A 20568-nucleotide genomic window follows, 5' to 3' on the forward strand; every position below is an offset into this window, starting at 1 on the left:
TGTGGTTAAAGCCAGTAAGAGAGAAGTGTTCTGGTTTGCAGAAGTCCTGCACATTTGTCAAGCAACTGAGGGGAAAGGGAATCTGAAGATCTTCTTTCCTTACCATCACATCTTCCAAATGCTCTCTTCTCCTTTAATCTGAAAGTCAAACTACTTGACTTGTCCCAGCCCAGCATTCAAGTCCTGAAGTTTTAGCCCAAATACCCAACATACACTGTGTTGTTTTATCTGGCTCTCCAGATACCCAGCTCCAGGGCACCCCACAGACACCATGGCAAGAGCAAAAGGGTGGCCAAGAAGAGATCTCTTGAGGGTCCCTTCCAACCTAATGGGTGCAGTTGGCTGCCTGCAATACAGTTTGAACACTGAGAAGAAAAATCCTGGAGGCAGAGCACAGCAAGCGCAGGGAGCTCAATGTCAGTGTTCATAACCCATTTCAAACAAATCCAGATGTGCTAGTACTGCTATACTGAATCTCTGAATAAAACACCCCATGCTGTAGCACACCAATAAGCTCCACAAAGTAAGCTTATTAAAATCCCAGAGCCACATCAAGAACCAAAAAGTACAGAGAGTTTATCCTCACTGAGTCAAGCTGGAGTCTCACAATATTGAGCACCTGCATGCAGTCACTGCTGCAGCTGGAAACTCCAGGAGTCCTCAGGATTGGTGTCATCCCACACTGTGCTCCATTCCAACCCAAAACCTAAAATTGATGCTACACTACAAGCAAGTGGGAGCATTCCTGTCTCACACAGAGGACAAGCAATGCAACATCTGAAATCTTCCCAACTCCTAACAGCCTGGAAGAGCTGAAGAAAAAAAATCATCAGCATTTTAAAGAGCACTTGGAAAAAACAGGCAATCCTCATTACATGAGCACTCTCCAGTTGTCATTTGTAGACTATTTCTCCATCAGTATGATCAAAGTGCAATGGCTGAAGAAATGAATTTTGTCCAGAAAACGATCTTAATGACTTACCTACAGGACTAGTTGAAACCCGCTGGGAAGGTGGCCTGAAACCAGGAGCCTTGGAGTTGTCGGGATGAACGTTTTCCACATGTCCTAGCACAGAGTTATTCAGAAAGGTAGACTGAACAGTGAAAGATGGGTCAGCTGCTGCTCGGGTAGAGAGTGGACAGTCTCCCCATGCTTGGTTAGCTGGCACCTGGTTGCTATCAAAAAGACTACTAAAGTGATTGAAGAGCGTTGCTGGCCCAAAGGCAGGAGGCAATGATTTGTTTGCTGGGTTAATGTGCATCTGAGAACCGTTCATAACGTTCATGGCTGACGAAAGCTGCACTGCAGCAGGTGGACCTTGAGAAGGTGTTAAAGGAACTTGATTCGTAACAAAAATAGACTGAGGATCTTGATGGAGGTTTGCATTTGGTACCACTGAATAGAAAGAACCTCTGGACTGCATCCTGTGAGTAACTCGAGGTGCTGGTACAGCTACTTGAGGTAAGTTACTGTTGTCCTGATTATCTGCAACAACTGACCTGGGCGACGCTAAGCTTAAAGGAGCAGTTTCTGAGCTGGATGAAAAAGGCATCGACATGGAAGGGCTGATCTCAGACATGCTGGTTGGCAGAACTTCCTCCTGCGCGTTGTTGGGCGGCGCGGGGCTGCTCGCCGGGCGCGTTTCGGTGCCCCCTGAGCTGCTGCTGGCTGACACGCTGCAACTGCTTGCGACTGAAGCTGGCGGGCACGCGCTTGCTGGCGGCTGCTCGGGGGTCGACACCTTCTCCTTGGGTGCTGAGACAGCCGAGAACGAGTCCGCCTTCAGGGCAGAGTGCTGCGCTTGCGGAGCAGTAGATGGCAGAAACGCTGTGGGCACTTGCCCGTTGTTTGTGGGCGCAGAGGAAGCTGAGGGCAGAGTGCTACAGGTGCTCGTCACAGTTGAGATGGCTGTTGCTGCAGCGCTCGTCTTGGGGACGCAGGCAAAGAGCTGCTTCCTGACCGAGGAGGGAGTCCGGTTACTGGTCACACACAGAGGCTGGGTGGAAGCAGCTACAGACGAGGCGGTAACGGGACAACTGGACGTAGGTAACCCAGGAGACTCCGTCTGCAGAACACTTCCATTCTGACTACCCACACGACTCGAGCTATTATGCTTGGGAGAGCTGTTCGTGCTGCCAGGGTTAACTGGTCTCACTGGGAATGGTCCCCAAGTGTTTGGTGAAGGTGAAAAGGTTCCTCCAAACTGGGCCATAGGTAAGCGAGGGTGCCGGATCTGTTGCATAGTTTGGGCAGCCAGCAAGGCAAAATGAGGGTGAGAATAAGCGAGAGGAAGAGACACCGGAAAAGATGAGCGCACGTTCGCTGGGACATTCTTGTTTAATTTGTTAGGAGGCTGGAAAGTAGAGAGTGTCGATGACTGCGATGTGACCAGGGGCGGTGCTCCGAGAGGAAAGGAGTTCTTGTTGGAAGCAGTCGCAGTGCTGACTCCAGATGAAAAGTTTGCGTGGATTGATTTGGTACTCGAAGCAGGTGTTCTTATATGAGTTTTAGGAATCAAGTCTTCCAGTTCCTTGGCAGGATCTTGAATAAGGGCATTGATGAGCTGCACTGCGTATCGCGTGGACTCTGTACCACCCCTAGGTTAAACACAAACAGATTTATCTCCTGCAAAAGGAAACTCCACTTTGTGCAACGTTCCATAGCTTCAGTCTTATACTGATCTCTAAGTCTATTGTAAGTTTACTGCAATAAGTTATTTCTTGACTTCTGTGTATCTTAAGGATTATCTTTCAAGTTGATTGTCAGCATATCTTGGCAGCAGGAATGTATGTGCTATTCTAGAACAAAGAAGCTAAATAGATCCTGCCTTAGAAAGCAAACAAACTTTTCAATAAATGACACTGTGGAGTAACTCAAGACTTTCATTTTGAGATACTGTACCTTATAGTGATCATTCTCTCTCCATTCTTATCTTTTTGCTTATCCACATCAATGTGGGCACCGGTGACATCTTGAATTGCTGTGATGTTGCACCCACCTCTTCCCATTATTCTAGATACGACAGAAGCTGGGACTGATAATTTCTTTGACCTGTATCACAAAGATCAGAAATCTGTGAAACACATTCAAACTTCAAAGACAGACAAACCCCCTCTGCTGTCTGACAGTGGCTGAAGTAATATTCTTAAGGGCAGTATGTGATTTTCTGCTGATCTTTTCTTCACCTTTTGGAGCCTCACTCAAAGTCCCCCACTCAAATTACTCATCATCCTCAGTACCTGGCAAGGATTCTCCAGTAGCGTTTATTCTACCATGATATATGAGCCTCATACTACTTCAGAACCCCTCTTGGATTTTATCTTATCTTGGGTACCTCTCCAAAGTGGAGACAAATCCTCAGCTCATCAACCTGAATTTACACAAGCAGCATTGCTTCAAGTATAAAACCCCATGGCTTAACTACTTGGAGTGTTTATAGCAAGGAGAAGATGGCTTTCTAGTGATCAGCTCTGTAACACCATCTGCATCCACAACCTTTTAGTAAGCATCTCTTTCAGACCTCAAGATCTGGAAGTGCAGCGTCACCAATAAACAACAGTGGGTGAAAGCAGTTGAAGGTGTGCAGAGCTGTGATTTAGGGAGCTGCTGGAAGCCCATGTGATGGCAGCCTGGACTTGCAGAAGCAGGCTCACTGTCAGGCCACAACGCTGTCACCAAAGTCAGTGAGTTCAGGGTTTTCCTGATTCACATGGTACTGGTGGGTCAGAGCAAGCACATGGTATTGGGAAGTGTCTGAACACAAGCTCTGCTTGCACACAGACCTCAGCTGACGTCTCTGGGCCACCACTGTCCCAAGACTTTTAGGTGTGTTGGACCTCTTGCACCCATAAGCTGCTTTCAGGAGTGCTAGTGATCTGCACTGGCTCAATGCTGAACAATCAGAGGGGATTCAAAGGGGTTTCAGAAATCACAGCACTCACAGATCCCTGCCACCCAGTGGAAAGGCTGCCAGCTTCACCTAGCTATTCCAGTCTTGGAAACTTGTAAGTAAGTTCCTCCTTGTAAGTAAGTAATCCCTTTTAAGTAAGTAATCCATTGATCTCAGGGAATTGTTTGTCACCAAACAGGACTTAGAGGAAACCTGTTTAATTTTAAACATCTAAACACATGAAAATGTTCTAAAGCTACACCTCATGTTGCCAAGGTGTTTTTCCTTTCCCCAATTCCTGCCAGCACAGCACACTACAACCCTCCCCATCTCCAGAATCCCCAGTGCATGGACCCAGCTCTATCCTAAGGCTGTTTCATGCTTTGGGTTTTCTTCCCCACCTCCACTTCCAAGGCTCCTTTGTCAAGACAGACATCAGTTACTCCCTCCCCAAACCAGAGCCCCATGCTCACCTAAGTTTCAAGAACACCTGTACTGCTCACAGGCCTCCTGACTGCACCATGGTCTGCTTCCACAGTGAGCTGGGGATCTCTTGACAGCCATCAGGGAAGCATTTCTCTTCCAGGAGAGCCCACCCCAGTGTCAGCCTCCTCCCACCCATCATCCACAGCTGTTTCCCTCCCTCCCTCTCATGGCTGATGGTTCTGACCTAGAGAAGTGTCCCCAAAAGTACCTTTTTGCTCCAGAACAGCAGCGCCCTCCTCTCTGCAGCTGAAATTGCTCAATTGGTGTTGGCTGCAGAGTGTTGCTGGGAGGAGGGTCTTTCAAAACTCTGCCCACTTGCCTGTCAGGGGCAGAAGGGACATTTGCATTGGTTACTTTGATAGACATTCCTTCTAGCTGGGGGTCACTCACAGAGAGAGGGAAGAAGAGTTCTTGTTGAGATCAGGAGAGGCTTTAGCAGAAGGAGCTCCTGGGCACTGCACCCACACATCCACAGTCACCAACACTTTTTGGCAGGACATGTTTTCAAACCAGTCAGGGCACAGCAAACACCAGTGCAGAACCCTGAATGGGATGTTCCTTATGGCATTCCTCAGGAAAGAGGATAGGGCAGGTTCTGGATGCATGTCTAGAACACTGCCAAGGCCAACACAGGAGTGGACAGCACCCACATGAACATTTGGGCTGAGCCAAGGAGACTTGAAAGCCCCAGGAGAGCAGGAGCAGCCTCAGGTCAGAAGGGCTCAGGGCTGTCTGAGGGGTTCCTGCCTGCACCACTCCCCAAGTGGGGACCAGGCTGCCACCACACACCCAGCAAGGCCAAGTCACTGTGCAGAGCCCCATTGGTGACCACATCAAAAGGCAGAGACCAAACCAAGAGTTCAAACACACAAGAGTACAAACACTAGAACAAACTAAGAGTTCAAACGTGTAAAATTTTCATATGAAACTGCCTTTTTAACCTTTATTAAGAACACTCTGTGGCTTCTACTAATCCAAACGCACCAAGCCCTCTATACAATTACATTCTTTGCACATAGTCTAAAATTCTCCAAAATGAGCACATCTAGTCATTGCCACTGCAGAACACAAAAGCAGGAGGGTCTCCTAAGTGCACCCAAAGCATCTAACATTGGTATGTTTGTGCTGTATTCCTTTTTGATAAAGAAAAAAAAAAAAGAAAAAAAAAAAAAAAAGAAAAAAAGCAAAGCCAGATGATCATTCTAGTTCCAAGCAGTAGACAAGATAAAAGTTAGAGATACCGGGGTGTTAACGGCCATAGAGTAAAACCCAACATTTTCAAAAGAAAATATTGCTTTACAGTAAAACTTTAAATCTCACTGTATCTCTAAGCACTCACTGTCAGGTAACACAATTTTCCACTGAATTAGTGATCAAGGTCACTGCCCAAAGTACAATGAATTTTGGCCTTGAAGGGATCATTTGCCTCTCCCCTACCTACATCCATTCTGCCTTTAGTTCATGGGCAATCATCTGCTGTAGGGCTTTTCACTACCCTCTGCTCACTTCCTCTTTTATCTTGTCCCCACATCCTTTACTCCACTAAAATCACAGGTTGTCTTTATTTTCTGATGCCAAATACTATGTTTACATCATGTTCACACTAAGTTAGTGAGGAGCTACTACAAATTAGAGCTGCAGTTGCTTTTCCCAGCACTGCAAGACAAAGTAGGCTAGGTTCTCCTTAATATTATAAGTTATAAATTATAAGATTATAAATTATAAAAAATTATAAGATTATAAGTTATATAATCTTGCTGGACATTCTATATTTGAAAATAATTTACAAGTTAAAAAGCTCACAGACAGTTTTAAAAAATAGTATTAAAGTATTTACCTTCTAACCACTTCTTTCCAGCCTTCTTCTCTTTTCTGGCCTCTTTTTGGACTGGTCAGATTCAGCTTTACATTTGGAGAGGTCAGAGGCAGGGAAACAGACTTATAAGTAGTCGACAAAGAATTCGAATGACCTTCCCCGTCAAGTCTGGGAACAGAAAAGTGCTGATTACAAATTACAAAATAAAATGACAGCATACAGCTTACATTCCTGCAGCTTAAAACTAGCAGCATGAACTGTTTCCAGAAGAACCACCTCTAACAAGGAGTCAGAAGGATGCATTTAGCTTGTCCTGCTGCAGTGAATTGCACAGGACCACAAGGTTCTTGCAGCAAACCTTGGATGAAAGGTCCAAGGCAGAAACAATCTCTGTCTGAAGAACAGAATATAGACAAATTCCTATTTTCAACAATCCTAATGGGAGCCCAAAACACACACCCTCTAACCACAAGGGTTGGTGAATTCATTCATTTTGCATCTAACCTGAATCTGGGGAAAAATAGGAAAAAGAAAAATATCCTCTCTTCCCAGTCCCAGACAAGTGTCTCAATCAGTCTGACAACAGCCCTGTCTCATTGCCTCTCTTGATGCCACAATGTCTGTGTTCTTATTGAAGTTGGCCTCTCTGTCAGCCCAATGTCCTGCAGATCAACATCCCTGCTCTCTTCCCTCCCTTACCACAGAAAATGGAAAGAAAAAACAAAACGATGGAGAATCAGACTTGTATTACTTATATGTAAAAACAGACTACAGACCCACATGGGATCCAAGCTTCCTGATTCAGACCAATGACCTTTTCAAGAAGTGGTATTGTAAAAGTTATCAGCAAATTCCCAAGCAATTGAATGACTTTTTGAACCATTCATGTGGTCCCGGCATTCCCTGAGTTCTTCTGATTCTCACCTCTGGCTTGACAAGGTTATATCAAACTGGCCATCAACCTGGCAGGTGAAATGCTCAGAGTCATCAACTTCTTCTCTCCTTTAAAGAAAAAGGTTGCAAGTCAAATGAGTTAATGATGAAACCATAAAACAATCAAAACATAACAAAACCACTTCTGTATGTGGATGATAAATAAAGCTGGCAATTCCTTATTAAATTCCCAGCATATTCACATTAAGATCCATTCTAACAAAGCTAACACTGCAACATGGATGCTTAAAAAGTGCAGAGACAAAAGGCCATTTGGCTCCAGTAGTATTAAAAACTGGCCAACAACGCAAAAAAAAAATCTTGTTCCAACGAGATTTTAAAGAGGTTGTGTTCAACAAGCTTAACACAGCTATGCAAATAAAGCAGCCTCAATCTCTCTAGGCTCTGGGAATGTACAGTTGGTGTAGAGCTTAAGCTACAGAACATTGACACTGGCATAGGTGGAACCTTGTGAAACACCAGGGAAGGAGCAGAGCAGTCTCACCTCGTTGGTGTTTTGGAAGCTGAGGTGCTGTTTTTTTCTTCCTGAGAGGGGATGAGCAGTGAGGCATAGCGCCGCTCCGAGGAGTTCGTATCCATCGTGAAGTTCAGCTCCTGGCTTTTCCCTCCACTGCTGCTCTCACTGTTGCAATCTGTGCTATCCAAGTTATCTGAATCGCTGTTCCCACTCGCACCACCACCTCTTGGCTCTCCATTTATTTTATTTTTATCTGCTTTTTGCTGTGCTAGAGATATATGCTGATCTGGCAAAATTATCTGCATATTCTGAGGAGTCTCTTTAGTTTTATTTTTCTTATTTTTTCTGTTTGTGCTGGGAGTAGTCACCACATTAGCTCTCTTCTTCCCAAAGGCATTTGTGAAGGTAGTTGAAGTTGCAGAAATTCCAATTGTAGTTGTAGTAGTTGCACTTGGAGGCTCTATAGGAACTTCTTGCTCCACTGAAAGAAAGGCAGTTTGCATACAATCAGAACAAACAAAATAGAAAACTCAGTGTCCTCACTCAATACACCCCAGCTGAAGTTATGTTCCTTGCTGAGCTGTCAGACTAGCACCAAATTCAGCCATAAATCATCAAAGAGTGAAAGACTTTTGTGAACAAAGGGGGGGATGAAAAATGAACAAAGGAGTTTTGCCAGGCAGAAGCCATGCAATACTGTCAAATATGAGAGCCCGGCTTTCAAACAGATTCCTTTACCTTCATGGTTAGAAGGTGGCACCCCCATATCTACACTGTTCATAGAAATCCTTGTTCTTTACCTTCATCATCATTTTCTTCTTCATCATCATCTTCTTGTAGTTCCAGAGTTTCCTTAGGCTTGTTTTCTTCATCTTCCTCTTGTTTTCTTTTTTGTTCCTCTTTCTTCTTCTTTCTCTTTTCCTTTCTTTTCTCCCTTTTGGCTGCAAGAGCTTGTTTTCTGCTCTCCTCTCTTGACTATGTAGGAGAAAAGAATCCATATTTAAACATTTTCACACAGATTAAATTATAATTCAGATCTTCTCTAGAAATCTGGGCGTAAGGACAAAGGAGAGAGCACAATGAACTAGAATGTCTTCGGCACATACTGAATCCTTACACAGAAGCTGGACAGAACTTATACAACAACAGGACTAGCTGGTCTCAAAATAGCTAAAGAATGAAAACAAAGTAATAACGAAAACAGAAGTATTAGCAAAAATACAGTTTTAATGGAAGACCAGAAAAATCTCTCATCCTCTTAGTCTTTTCTCAAACTTTTAATAATCTCAGTGGTATTTTTTGTGTGATGTTCACCTCTTTGATTCAAAAGCCAGTTCTCAATGACTCTAATTTTAACTGTTTTTTTTTTTTTAGTATATGGAATCAGTCATCTGCTGCACTGTTTGTGCACAGCAATTGATGTGTGCTTAACAAGTCCACAACCTGGAAAATTTAATAAACCAATGTGGAACGTGTCAAAAACTGTAAGAAACTCCATTAGGAGAGCTCACTCAAGAGTGTGTTACTCTAGAACAATTTACAGTATTCTCAACAAAGGGAGAAGGGATTTTCTCCACTATCTGCTCAACTCCCCTGAGCAGAAGTCCATAAAATGCCTATGGACATGATTTACACCTATAGAAATACACCATGAGACTGGAGACCTCCCTTACTCACACCACCTCTGTGCTGAGGTGGTACCAGAGAGCTACTGCCTAAGGAACTATTGGCAAGTCCAAGCTTTCCCAAAAAGGACAATGGAGTGGCTGAAGCAGAAGTCAGTTCTGATTTGCCACCCTCAGTATGTGCCTCACTTGTATGGTACATTAGAGGAAGGAACACAGACACAGTCAGAGCATGAAGACTTGTCTGCCCCAAAAAGCACCAAAGGAAATGCAGCCTAAAGATTCACCCACAGTTCAAACACTGTTACACAACAGCAATTATTTACTCACTTTTTCCAGGTCGAGCTCCTTCAGCAATATAGTTGCATTTTTATTGGCTTCTGCAGCCTGCTGGTCTTTAGCTTTCACAATTGTCTCCACACACTGGTGACACTTTTTCAACAGGTCCTGAAATGCAAACTTGTCTTACTACCACCGTAATAAACAGTAACTGAGGAGTGAGGCTTTCTCTGCAACATGAGATTAGCTCCCCTGTATTCATAAACATACAAACTATTTCACAGACGAGGATCTAATGCTGATTTACTTTCTAAGTGCTATATTAGAAAGGAGACATGCACAAATCTCCAAATCAGACGTATGTGAACAAACATGTACATTCAGTTTTTGAATACTTAAGAATTCCCTATGGATATTTTTGATGGAAATTCAGGACAGGGTCTCCTCCCCAGGTTCAACTCACCTTGTCCGTGATGGTCGCTATGTAGCGCATGCACTCAATGTCTGAAGGAAACTGGTTCACTTCTTTCACCAGGAACTGAACAACCTTCACATGCCCCTAGAACACCAAGGAAAATTCTAATCTTTTGTATACAATTGTCAACATTCATCAACAAAATACAAGTTTGATATCTCTCAGTTCAATGCAAAAGACTGAAAATAAGTAAGAACATTTCTGGTAACCTGCTGTTTGGGAAGGAAGGCAGGTCCTGTTTGCTCAGTGCTGACAGCACAGTCATTGCTCTGCTTCATGGTGGCAAAGACAAGCTCCTGCACAAGTTACTTTTTATTTTAAAATACAAGGACCAGAGGCAGATCTTCATGATTTTAGTAACAACCAAGACACAAGACAACCCTCTTTAGACCCTGTTACCCGACCCACTCTCTTGCCACTCGCTCCATGGAGCTGACTTAGACTGTTCAATTACAGGCCAAGTCAGATCAGGACACTGAGCCACCTGAATGTTATCCTGGCAAGCACATTTCTCTACTCCCAGGGTACACTGTGCAACCACATAGAGCATGCAACTGTTGCTTCTGAAGTTATGTGAAAGCAAGACAGTGTCAAAACAGGGGCAAGCTCAGCATTTCTGTTTGTCAAAAAGCTGCATGCTTATTTGCTATTTTGTTAAATGCAAAGCAGCTACAGTTAATAAAGTCCTCTGCTTATCCTCCTTGCATCCAACACCACAACTGATGAAACAATCCCTAAGCAATGCTCTTCCTGCCAAGAAGAAAAAGCAGTGGGTGACAGAAGAGCTGACTACATAGTGTCCCATCACAACAGATTAGGAATAAAATGCGAGAAGCACAAGGGAATCAGGACAGCTTATTGCAGACTGGTATTGTGTTCACCTCCAAAGCAGGACTGAAACAAGCAGTACAGACTGCAGAAATATGGAAATCTCAAACAGTCAAAGTTTTTGCACAGTGTACAACTGAAAATGATAAAGCTACGATCATTTATGGGACAAAATTTTTCAACTCTTTGTCAAAAACTGGATCTTTGTGAAGTACAGTAATTATGACTTTGAAGCAGGTATTTTATCAAAGTAGCAATTTTGCCATCTTATATTTGTTTCTTTTAAACCCAAGCATTCAGACTCAAGACCAAACGAGAGGCATTGTTTTGGAAACACAAAAGAAGCTGGTCTCCTACCTTGCGAAATGCTGACATAAGAGGGGTAATTTTCCTGTTATCTGCAGCATCCACATCTGCCCCTGCTTGCACCAGCAGCTGGACCACGTCGTAGTGCCCACCGTTGGCTGCCAGCCACAGCGGGGTGTTTCCTTTCTTGTTGCGAACGTCGATGTGTGCTCCTCTAAAAGCACAAACCCAGAGAAATGGCATGAGTCAAGGTGGAAGTCAGGGAGCAAAATCACAAAACATCAGAGCACAACTGGATATAGAACTTTAATAACTAAAATACAGTGGCAAGATATGAGAAATTCTGAAATTTCTTAGAGAACCATCTCTGAAATTTTTTTGTCCCTGAAATTTGCTGTTTCACCTGCAGGGTAGTAACAAGGGGAATATTTAAACCTCCCTGACAGAAATGAACACTCATTTCATGTCACCTAATGCACCAGAGATATGCAACCAGCAACCTTTAAATTATCAGTGTGGTGACTACCCACAGGACAAAACAGCCCCTTAAGATGTTAGCAGCACACTGGGTTATGCTTGAAAAGTTCAAGAGCTGCCTCCAGGCTTTGCCTCTCAAGTGACAGTGGGGAGCAATGCTCACATGGGAGTTGCTGTATTCATACACAAACAAGCCGTCCAAGCCAGACACTGTCTGCCTGCCTCTGGTCCCAGCTGCCTGCTTGGCTTCATTAACACTACAGTAGTGAGATATTCCAGGATAATACTGACGAGTAGGGAAGAGATTTAACATCCTATTTTCAAAGCTTCCCATTCCCTTTGCTCGCAGGTGCATGAGGTAATGTGAACAAGAGCACTCTTGCCAGAGAAATACAGAACAAATGTGCCACTAATCATTAGTCATAACTGCTTTGGATTGGAAGGGACCTGAAAGCTCATCTTGCTCCAACCCCCTTGCCATGGGCAGGGAAGCCACCCACAAGATCAGGTTGCTCAGAGCCCCACCCACTCTGGCCTTAAACACTTAATGAGAAGAAATGATTTACCGATTAATGAGGAGCTCACAGAACTTGTAGTGACCCTTATCTGCTGCAATTGTTAAAGCCGTATCTCTTGAGGAAGGCACAGGTGGGGCATTCACATCTGCTCCCTTATCAAGGAGAACCCTTCCAACCTCTGCATAGCCTCCTGAAGCTGCTTCCATCAGAGGTGTGAGACCAGTCTGTGCAAAGAGAACGAGTTACTCTGTGAAATCTGCACAACATACTTCAGATAAGACATAAATGATTCCTACAAAGGGAAATCAGATTTTTATTTAGCTGCTTATATTTAGTTTAGAAGCCTAACTTCAAGCAGCCTCTTCCTCAAAAAAGACCCCAAAAACCCAACCAAAAAAAAAACAACCCAACAACAAAACACCCACACACAAACCAACCAAACAAAACCAACCCAAAACCCAAACACTCTTGGGCTTTGATTTATACAAACCCAAGCAAACTGTTGACTAAGCACCACCAGATACCTGTCTCAACAGCAAATGCAAAGTTTATAACAAGATCTCTACAACAGAGGTTAGAACAGATTCAAATGAAGACACAACTGTTTCTACAAAAATACTCAGAAACTGGCTTTATAGCTTTTCTCTAGCCTCCCTTGGCACTGAGACTGATCTGGGCCCAACTTAGTTGCCAGGTCAGACTGTTAAAAAAACTTACACCAGCTGCTAACATGCCCAACTGACCATTTGAGAGCTGGCTTTTATCCATATCCCCTTTTCTCCAGCCACAGTCATTCCAGAAGCAGGCGGGGTAGACAGACACAGCAATTATTTCAGCAGCCTTAGGAGTTACCAAAAATTCCTTTGTGCTGGGGAAATCAGTCTGGCTGTCTACACAAGCTTTAAGCTTGCTTTATGGCAGGAGACACAAAGCTGTCCCAGAGCACCAAAGGATGGGACCTGTGGAGCATTTCAGAGGCACAGAAGGTCACAGTACTGAAGCCACGGGTTCTACAGCAACGTAAAAGCTTTACAAAGTTTGACTGCACTACTCTGGTTGTAGACAAGAAGTCTGTTCTATATGAGAATCACAAGCAACACTATTCTCTTCCTGCCTACACTTCACTGCATGTAAAAATATCTGTATCTGTTCTGTTACTGAGTATCACGTCAAGTTTAAACCTGAAGAAGTCTAGACAAGACTCAATCTAAGTTTCATTATAAACTCAGAAGGACCAGTCAGCTTTTCCCTAATGCACAAAAATACATCATCACTGATGCTTTTGTATTTTCTAAAAGAAACCACACTCATTTCAGAATATTTAAGCGCTCTGATGTATTAACTCCTCTGAGCCCAGAGAAGATCAAAGTTACAGGAAAATTTGAAGAAACTTGAAGACTCAAAGGCAATAAATCATAAGGAAAGGCAAGTCCCCCACTTACCTTTGCCCTGTGCTCGACATTGGCCTTCCTGTCCAGCAGCAGGCTGACCACCTCTGCCCGGCCCTGGAAGCAGGCCAGGGTGAGAGCTGTGTTGCGGTTGGTCTCGATTTGGGCGTTAATATCAGAGCCCATATCAAGCAGCAGCTTCACGGCAGGGACATGGCCATTCATAGCAGCCAACATCAGAGGAGAAATCCCCAGTTTACTGCCAGTCCTGAGGGAAAGAAAAAAACTGCAGTGCCCACGGTACACAAGTATCTCCAAGAGCAACAAAATGTTTTGTTGTAAGCCAGAAAGGAACATACAACCTACACAAAATGTAGGCACTGACCTAAAATAGCAGCATTTTTTATTGATTAGGAGAAACCACCAGAGGGATTATATGCAATAGATAACTCCAATGTATAAACCAGGAAAATACATTTCAGCTGTTAGACATTCTGATGGCTGAATCAGACATCAGCCTTAAGCTATATCTGATTTTCTCAAAGAAAAACATGCTGCATCTTTAACTTTCCCTAGTTAAGAGTTCTCTTGCTGTATCTAGTGTTAGAATATATGTAAATTTTCTTTAAATTAATAGAGAGCAGACTTAAGACACACTGCTGTGTAAATTTGTTCCCCTGCTTGAAAAAGACATCTTCAAACACAGAGCTGCTCTGAGCACTTGGCTGCCTTCTCAATGTGGTTCTATTTGGAAATAGTTTGATTTTCAGACCTCAGAATGGTGGAAAAGGGAAAGAATAAGTTTGCAAACTATAATCCCTTAAAATTTCGGTATAAGTCAGATGAAGTTTGTGATAGTTAAAGGATTTAAAAGCACTAAGATAACAATAACATAGACATGTCTTCAGTGTAAAAACAGTTGCAAGGAGATCTGAAAACACCTGAGATTCCAACCTGTGCCTCAGGATGGAGCCAACAGGAATTGCCTGTGTCACACTGAAGCTCCAGCTGGCCACATGGTACATTACCTGGAATTAATTTCTGCCCCAGCATTGAGAAGAATCTTGATGATATTAACATAGCCACCAGATGCAGCAAGGCTTAACGGCGTGTAATCAGACACATTCCTGTGTTCTTTATTTGCTCCCCGGGCCAACAGCAAATCAACAACCTGAAAAGACAGCACAAATATTAACATATTGTGGCCTTTGCTATTATCCAGGGATAACTTTCCAACATGCTATCAGCTTCCTTTGTCAACAGACAAGATTCCATAGGAAAATCTCCACCCTCTTCTGCTTGACTTTTCCCTATCTCTGTACAGCCCCCACAGCCCATGACCACAGCAGCTGAGCACTTGTCTGCTAGAAAGGTTGTTTTAACTAAATAAAACTGCAAGGCTTTAAAGTGAAGCTCTTCCTGGGAATCTTAAGTTTGAAAACAATAGATCTACCCTACTCTCATAATGTCTAAGTATCTCTTTCACAAAAACTCATCTCACAACTTGAATTCAAATGACACTTGAGCCAAGTTTGGCCATCTATATTATATGAACTTTAAAAAAAAAAATGGTAAAAATCAGTGACTGATGTTTTAATGAAATGAGGATGAGGAAGGACCCCTCTATCAGGAGTTGCTTCAGAGAAATAAAATGACAGAAAATTAACTCATTTGGTGATGTACTTCAGTGGGCCTCAATTTATGATTAACATAAGCTAGGTGATTTCCAAACAAGCCAGAAAAAAAGGATCCTTGCTGAGCCAGAAACTTAAGAGGTAGATTCTGGCATAAAGAAAACAAATAAAGAGGAAGAACAGAAGACTTCAGTTGTTCAATATATAATGCTACTACTACAGGCTATGCTGATCTTGCCTTTTTTTATGAGAAGCACTTTTACTGTTAAAAAATCTGCAATTCAAAAGTAAAATGGAAACTTTCCAATTTCATCCAACTATTTTAATCCTTATATTAATCTATTACAGAGCTCTTGGCCATCTCCATGCCATCTTCTAAGGTACAATGCACATGACTGAAATAGGAAGGATTTCAAAAATCTTATTTGGAAAACAACACACATACAAATCTGACAGAACTCTGAAATATCATTAAAAGATGGGTACAATGTGTCCTGCATTGCATCTGCACTTATCAGCCCCGTGCATTATCACTAAAGTCATATACTGCCCACACAAAATCCCAGTTTCTGTCCTTGTGTGCTCACACCAGCTATTTCAGGTTTGAGAACAGGGAAGATGGATAACGGAAGTGCTCAGTGAATAAAGTTATTCAATAAATACCTGCCTCCCTCACAGAAGTACTTATCATGTGAGGATACACTGACTGAAGAAAGACCACAAATTATCACAAGTGACCATGACCATTAACTAACAAAACTGGGATAGGCAAGGCAGAGAAGAAAAAAAGTCTTAAATTTCTTCTTCCTTTCTTAGAAGAGGAAAAAGCCTTAAATTAGCTACACTGAAACAGGCGAAAAACCTTCCAGAAAAAAAGTAAGATGCATCAACAAGAGATGAAACCAAACACTGTACAAAAAAGCCCCTCTCTGCAAGTAACAGCTCCAGCCCTTTGAGGACATGTCTGTACCTCCTGGCGTCCACCGGAGCATGCCAAGGAAAGCGGAGTATCCTTTGTGCGCTCCGACTGTGCTTCTATATCCCCACCTTTGTCCAGAAGGATTTCCACGACACCAACATGTCCAGCAGTTGCAGCCAGAATCAAGGGTGTAAAACCTAGTAACATGAGATTGCATTAAAAAGCAACCTTGAGTATCTCAAAAGTATTATTAAAGAGCAGAAATGCACAAATGGGTTGATTCACAATGACTTCTATTGATCATCTCTTCTTCAGACTGGGGGTTTCCTGCTGGGTGCCACAATCTCAGAGCCTTTCCCAACCCTCTTCTGACCCTGTCACATCGAGGCTCTGATTCCAGCCAAAGGGTGTTCAAAAGAAATTTAAACAGTGCTTGCAGTGATCAGTTTGGATTAACTTCTGACCAGTTCCTCTCCTTGGAGAAGTCATGGCTTTCTGCATAATTACTATTAAATTAAGCTCCAATCAGTGACCATATTTGCCCTGCATGTGTTGCTGACTGCCAGTGGCCAATGTGAGCTCCAACACAAGTGGTGTGGTGGTTTTGTTCTCTCAGCTCTAAAATATGTGAGATTTTGCTGAACTCTGCTCCTGAGAACAATGATACCCAACCTGACAACTGCCACCACTCAGCTCTGACAGCCAAGATGGGCTGGTTATCCCCATCAGCCTTCTCTATCCAGCTTGCTGAGGTCATTTGTAGAGGGTGAGTCGTAAGGACAGAAGTGCCTCATGTTTCACACATCTGCTTAAGATCCCACTCAGGTGCAGACAGAAGCTCACTGGCTTTGTATGACCAATGTTATTACGTGAAGTGCAGGAATGCAGTTCACATTTTGAAATTCACTGTTTCATGCTTTAGTTCATGGTCAAACTGCGTTATGGCTTTCACTTACCCTTCTTGTCCCTGTGTTCAATATTGGCACCACGGGCAATCAGCACAGACACAAGCTCCTCGTGCCCTCCCGCACACGCGAGGGTCAGCGCAGTGTCGTGATTGCTTTCAGTCTTTACGCATGGGAGAGAAAAAGAAGCAGATATTCAGAAATAAATAACGACAACTTGAATATTTCTACAACAGCACTTGTTTGTTTGTTTTTTTCCCTAAGCAAATCCAGTCCAAACTGAGCTGGATTACTCACATGTGCATCGATGTCCACTGATGGGTACATGGGGAGCACAGACTGCGGGGGCACATTGCTGGCTGCCTGCGGGCAGGGCTCGGGCGTCGGGGACTCGGTAGTGTGCGAGGAGCTGGTGGAGCCACTGGGCACTCTGCTATTCACAGCTGAAAATGAGCACCAGGTTATTAATCCACTCTTAGGAATGTCCCATTTCATATGAAAAATATGTTCCATAAAACTGCAATGGTCTAATATCAGAGCAGTAATGGGGGAAACAAATTGAATGTTCCTAAAAACAAAAAGCAGCTTGCTGGTAGTTAAACCATGTAAGCATCGTCTCCAAACTGTGGTAAGTTAGAAAATAATTTTATTAATTAGACTGTATGCATTACAAGTGTGAATTATGAAGGTGATTAGTTACCCTTCTGTAACTGTAACCTTCACTGTTAAGAAGAGTACAATCATATGCTCAGTTTAAGCAGGCAAATTATTTATCACTAACACACAAACTTAATGTTCAAAAATATAGTCTTATTCTGCAATCCCAATTTTTTTCACATAAAGGTTAGTGCACACTTAGCCTCCAGAGAAAGTTTTCAGAGCAAGATGACTGACAGCAACTCATACTATTAATCATGTCTCAGAGTTAAACCAACCCAGGAAAGTGGAAGGGAAACAGACAGGAGGGGGCAGCCAACAAAAACAAGAAAGCTGAAAACTATCTGTGCTCCCTAAAATTTATTCTGATTGATGCACAGCCTGTAAAAGATGTCATCCTGAAGATCCAGCATTGTTCAGGGACACAAGGAATGCAACTTTATATTTTTTTAAAATAAAAATTTAAAAAATTAATAACTGAGAATCAGAATTTTTTTCATCTAGTTTTAAATCAACAATCAGAGAAATCTCCTTGGACACCCACTGCAGGGCCAGAACTCTTGCCTGCCTCTGTAACCTGATGAGAGTCCAAGTGGAGCCTGGATCCCTGTACTCAGCTAGGATTACCTGCCAGGAAGGTGTAACACACCTACATGCTGCCTATGCTTTAGCTTCAGTAATCCCTGCTGATAGAGCAGCTGGATTTGACAAGTACTGTCACTGCTGGATTGCCAAATGTCTCTATTGTGTAGCCTCATCAACTGGAAAGCCCGGTGAGCTTTAGTAATTCCAGAACACACAGTATTTACCAGCATTCCTGAAAGAAGCAACTAAAGGAAAACACTATCAGCTACAGGTAAGAAACAAGCAGCAGCAGCATTTTGCTTTTGTCCAAGTGCTAAGGGAAGATGAGGGATGAACTCAAACCTGTATATGACTTACAGAAAAAAATACTTGTAAACCAGCTCAATCTTCCTCCTTCCACTGACAGATTACACACCAGCAATTACTCACAGGAAAATGGTGTAGATGGAAAAGTCATAGCAAAAGCCCCAACATGACCACTAGCACCACTAATTCAGCCTATAGAGCTGCCAGTGCTTGACAAGGAAACAGACTGAAGCACGGCAAGATGGGTCACTTCCACTGGCTTCTGGAAACATGGCAGGGGGTTCACTGAAATTTAAGGAAGTTCCATTTTTCAGTTGTATTTTTTAATCAAACACTTCTTGGTGCATAGGCAAAACCAGCATTAACAGGTGGTCACCACGTTTAGGCAATGAAGTACCAGATCTGAATTCCTGTTACAACCTTCATGAGCAAACCAGATTTGTATTAAAAGTTTCAAATACAAAAGCTCACTATGGATTATCACTCACTGCAGCAAATGAGCATTAATTAATGCAATATGATTGTTTTCTTGCTCAATGCACTGAAGTGCAAGATAATAACTGGATTTTTACAGATTACTCCTTCCAAAAAACCATATCACCCTGTTAAGGATTTATGTTAAATCAAGCTGGTCCTTCCTTGTGGAAGACACTTGCTCAATTTTTTCAGCTCTTGCAACTACAGATACATGTAAAACCACATACATGTGTTGTGCATGCAGAGCAGGGTGTGCAGAGGGAGCCAGTTTAAGGGTCTTAAAGTAATATATTCACTGTAGCTGTCATAGGTTCCACAAACTCTCTGTATTTCCCAACCATGACTGGAAATATTGAAGTATTTATTGCATACTTTAGATTTTCATCTTGTGTTTAAAGCATACGAATGTGCACTATGCACTTCATGTGCACAGTAATAATATTAAACATGAGAGAGAAAACCAAAGGCAGTAGAAAGTACCTGCATTGGTACCTTAAAATATGGTCCAAAATAAAATCTAACAAATATTCCTACAATACCATAAATTAATCACCCCCTGTATAACTACTGAGCTTACAAAATGGCAGGATTTTTCAAAATGCTATTTTTTATTTCCTCAGTGTGGCTGGCAAGCTGGACCCATGGAACAGCAGCGTAATTTGTGGTCCATGGAGCAAAAAAAGCCTGAGAACTTCTGCCTCCAATTTCATGGGACTGATTTATCCCAGCTCTAGTTACACAGCAAAATACAGATTTTAAACTTGAAACATTGCAGCAATGGTTTCAACATGGCATTAACAGGGAATGTCTGTGGTACCAGAGCTTAGCAGTGAAAGCAGCACTGACACTGCTTTCCCTCAACTCCAGGGAAACAGCAATTTTGTGACAGAGGTTTTAGATGTGTCCATAGACTTCAGTATTCAAAATACTTCCTTATAGAAAAAAAATCACCCTACACATTACAAAATCCACGTTTCCCATGGCCTATGAAGGGTTTGCAATGTTCCAAAGGTCTGCGTTTATATGAGCTGGTAAATGAATGCTGATCTTTGAAAACAGTCATCCATGTCTTTAAAGTAATCAAAAAATATCAAAGGAAACATGAATAAAACAAAAGAAAGCAAGAACTTGGTATTTTATCCAAATACAACTCTGGAACATTGACAGTACCTGCAGCAAGCAGCTCTGGATGAAATTTCAGCTGTAGGCTGAAACTGTGGCTACCCAACTGCTGTCACGACACGAGCACTGGCATCCAGGAATACTGGACTTAAGAGTTCAGTTCCTCTTTCCTCAAAGGAATTGGGACTTTCATACAAAGATAATAATTATTTTTCAAGCCTGAGCAGCCTTTCAGCCTGTGCAGGCAGCTTCTCAGTAACCTGCTACTGCAGATGCTTTTGCATGTTGGTAACTGCGTCTCCTTTCATGGCTCACCATTCCTCACTCCAGATTGTCCCAGTAACCAGTTTTACTCCAAACACCAATCCTCAGCATAGTAACTCAGATGTCCCCTTCCATATCCTTACCTTGAAATATCATGATTCTGTATCACCGACTACAACCAGAATGTCAGAACCAAACTA

General features: G+C 42.7%; 1 protein-coding gene across 22 annotated transcripts in view; it reads right to left on the bottom strand.

Moving 5' to 3' along the window:
* The window catches only part of ANKHD1 (ankyrin repeat and KH domain containing 1), a 98560-nt gene that overhangs the window by 11639 nt on the left and 66353 nt on the right, over positions 1-20568 (bottom strand). For all 22 annotated transcript variants that reach the window (XM_085590960.1, XM_085590950.1, XM_085590956.1 and 19 more), the window contains 16 exons: positions 17255-17400; positions 17009-17120; positions 16104-16249; positions 14528-14670; positions 13554-13767; positions 12160-12335; positions 11168-11330; positions 9971-10066; positions 9559-9675; positions 8404-8578; positions 7631-8084; positions 7117-7194; positions 6214-6360; positions 4585-4695; positions 2903-3052; positions 983-2598 (listed from right to left, as the gene is read on the bottom strand). In XM_085590960.1, the coding sequence (XP_085447086.1) occupies positions 983-2598; positions 2903-3052; positions 4585-4695; positions 6214-6360; positions 7117-7194; positions 7631-8084; positions 8404-8578; positions 9559-9675; positions 9971-10066; positions 11168-11330; positions 12160-12335; positions 13554-13767; positions 14528-14670; positions 16104-16249; positions 17009-17120; positions 17255-17400 (4044 nt within the window). The remainder of the gene's footprint in view (positions 1-982; positions 2599-2902; positions 3053-4584; positions 4696-6213; positions 6361-7116; positions 7195-7630; positions 8085-8403; positions 8579-9558; positions 9676-9970; positions 10067-11167; positions 11331-12159; positions 12336-13553; positions 13768-14527; positions 14671-16103; positions 16250-17008; positions 17121-17254; positions 17401-20568) is intronic.

Source organism: Lonchura striata, chromosome 13 (assembly GCF_050655825.1).
Source record: "Lonchura striata isolate lonStrDom1 chromosome 13, ASM5065582v1, whole genome shotgun sequence".
NCBI lineage: Eukaryota > Metazoa > Chordata > Aves > Passeriformes > Estrildidae > Lonchura > Lonchura striata.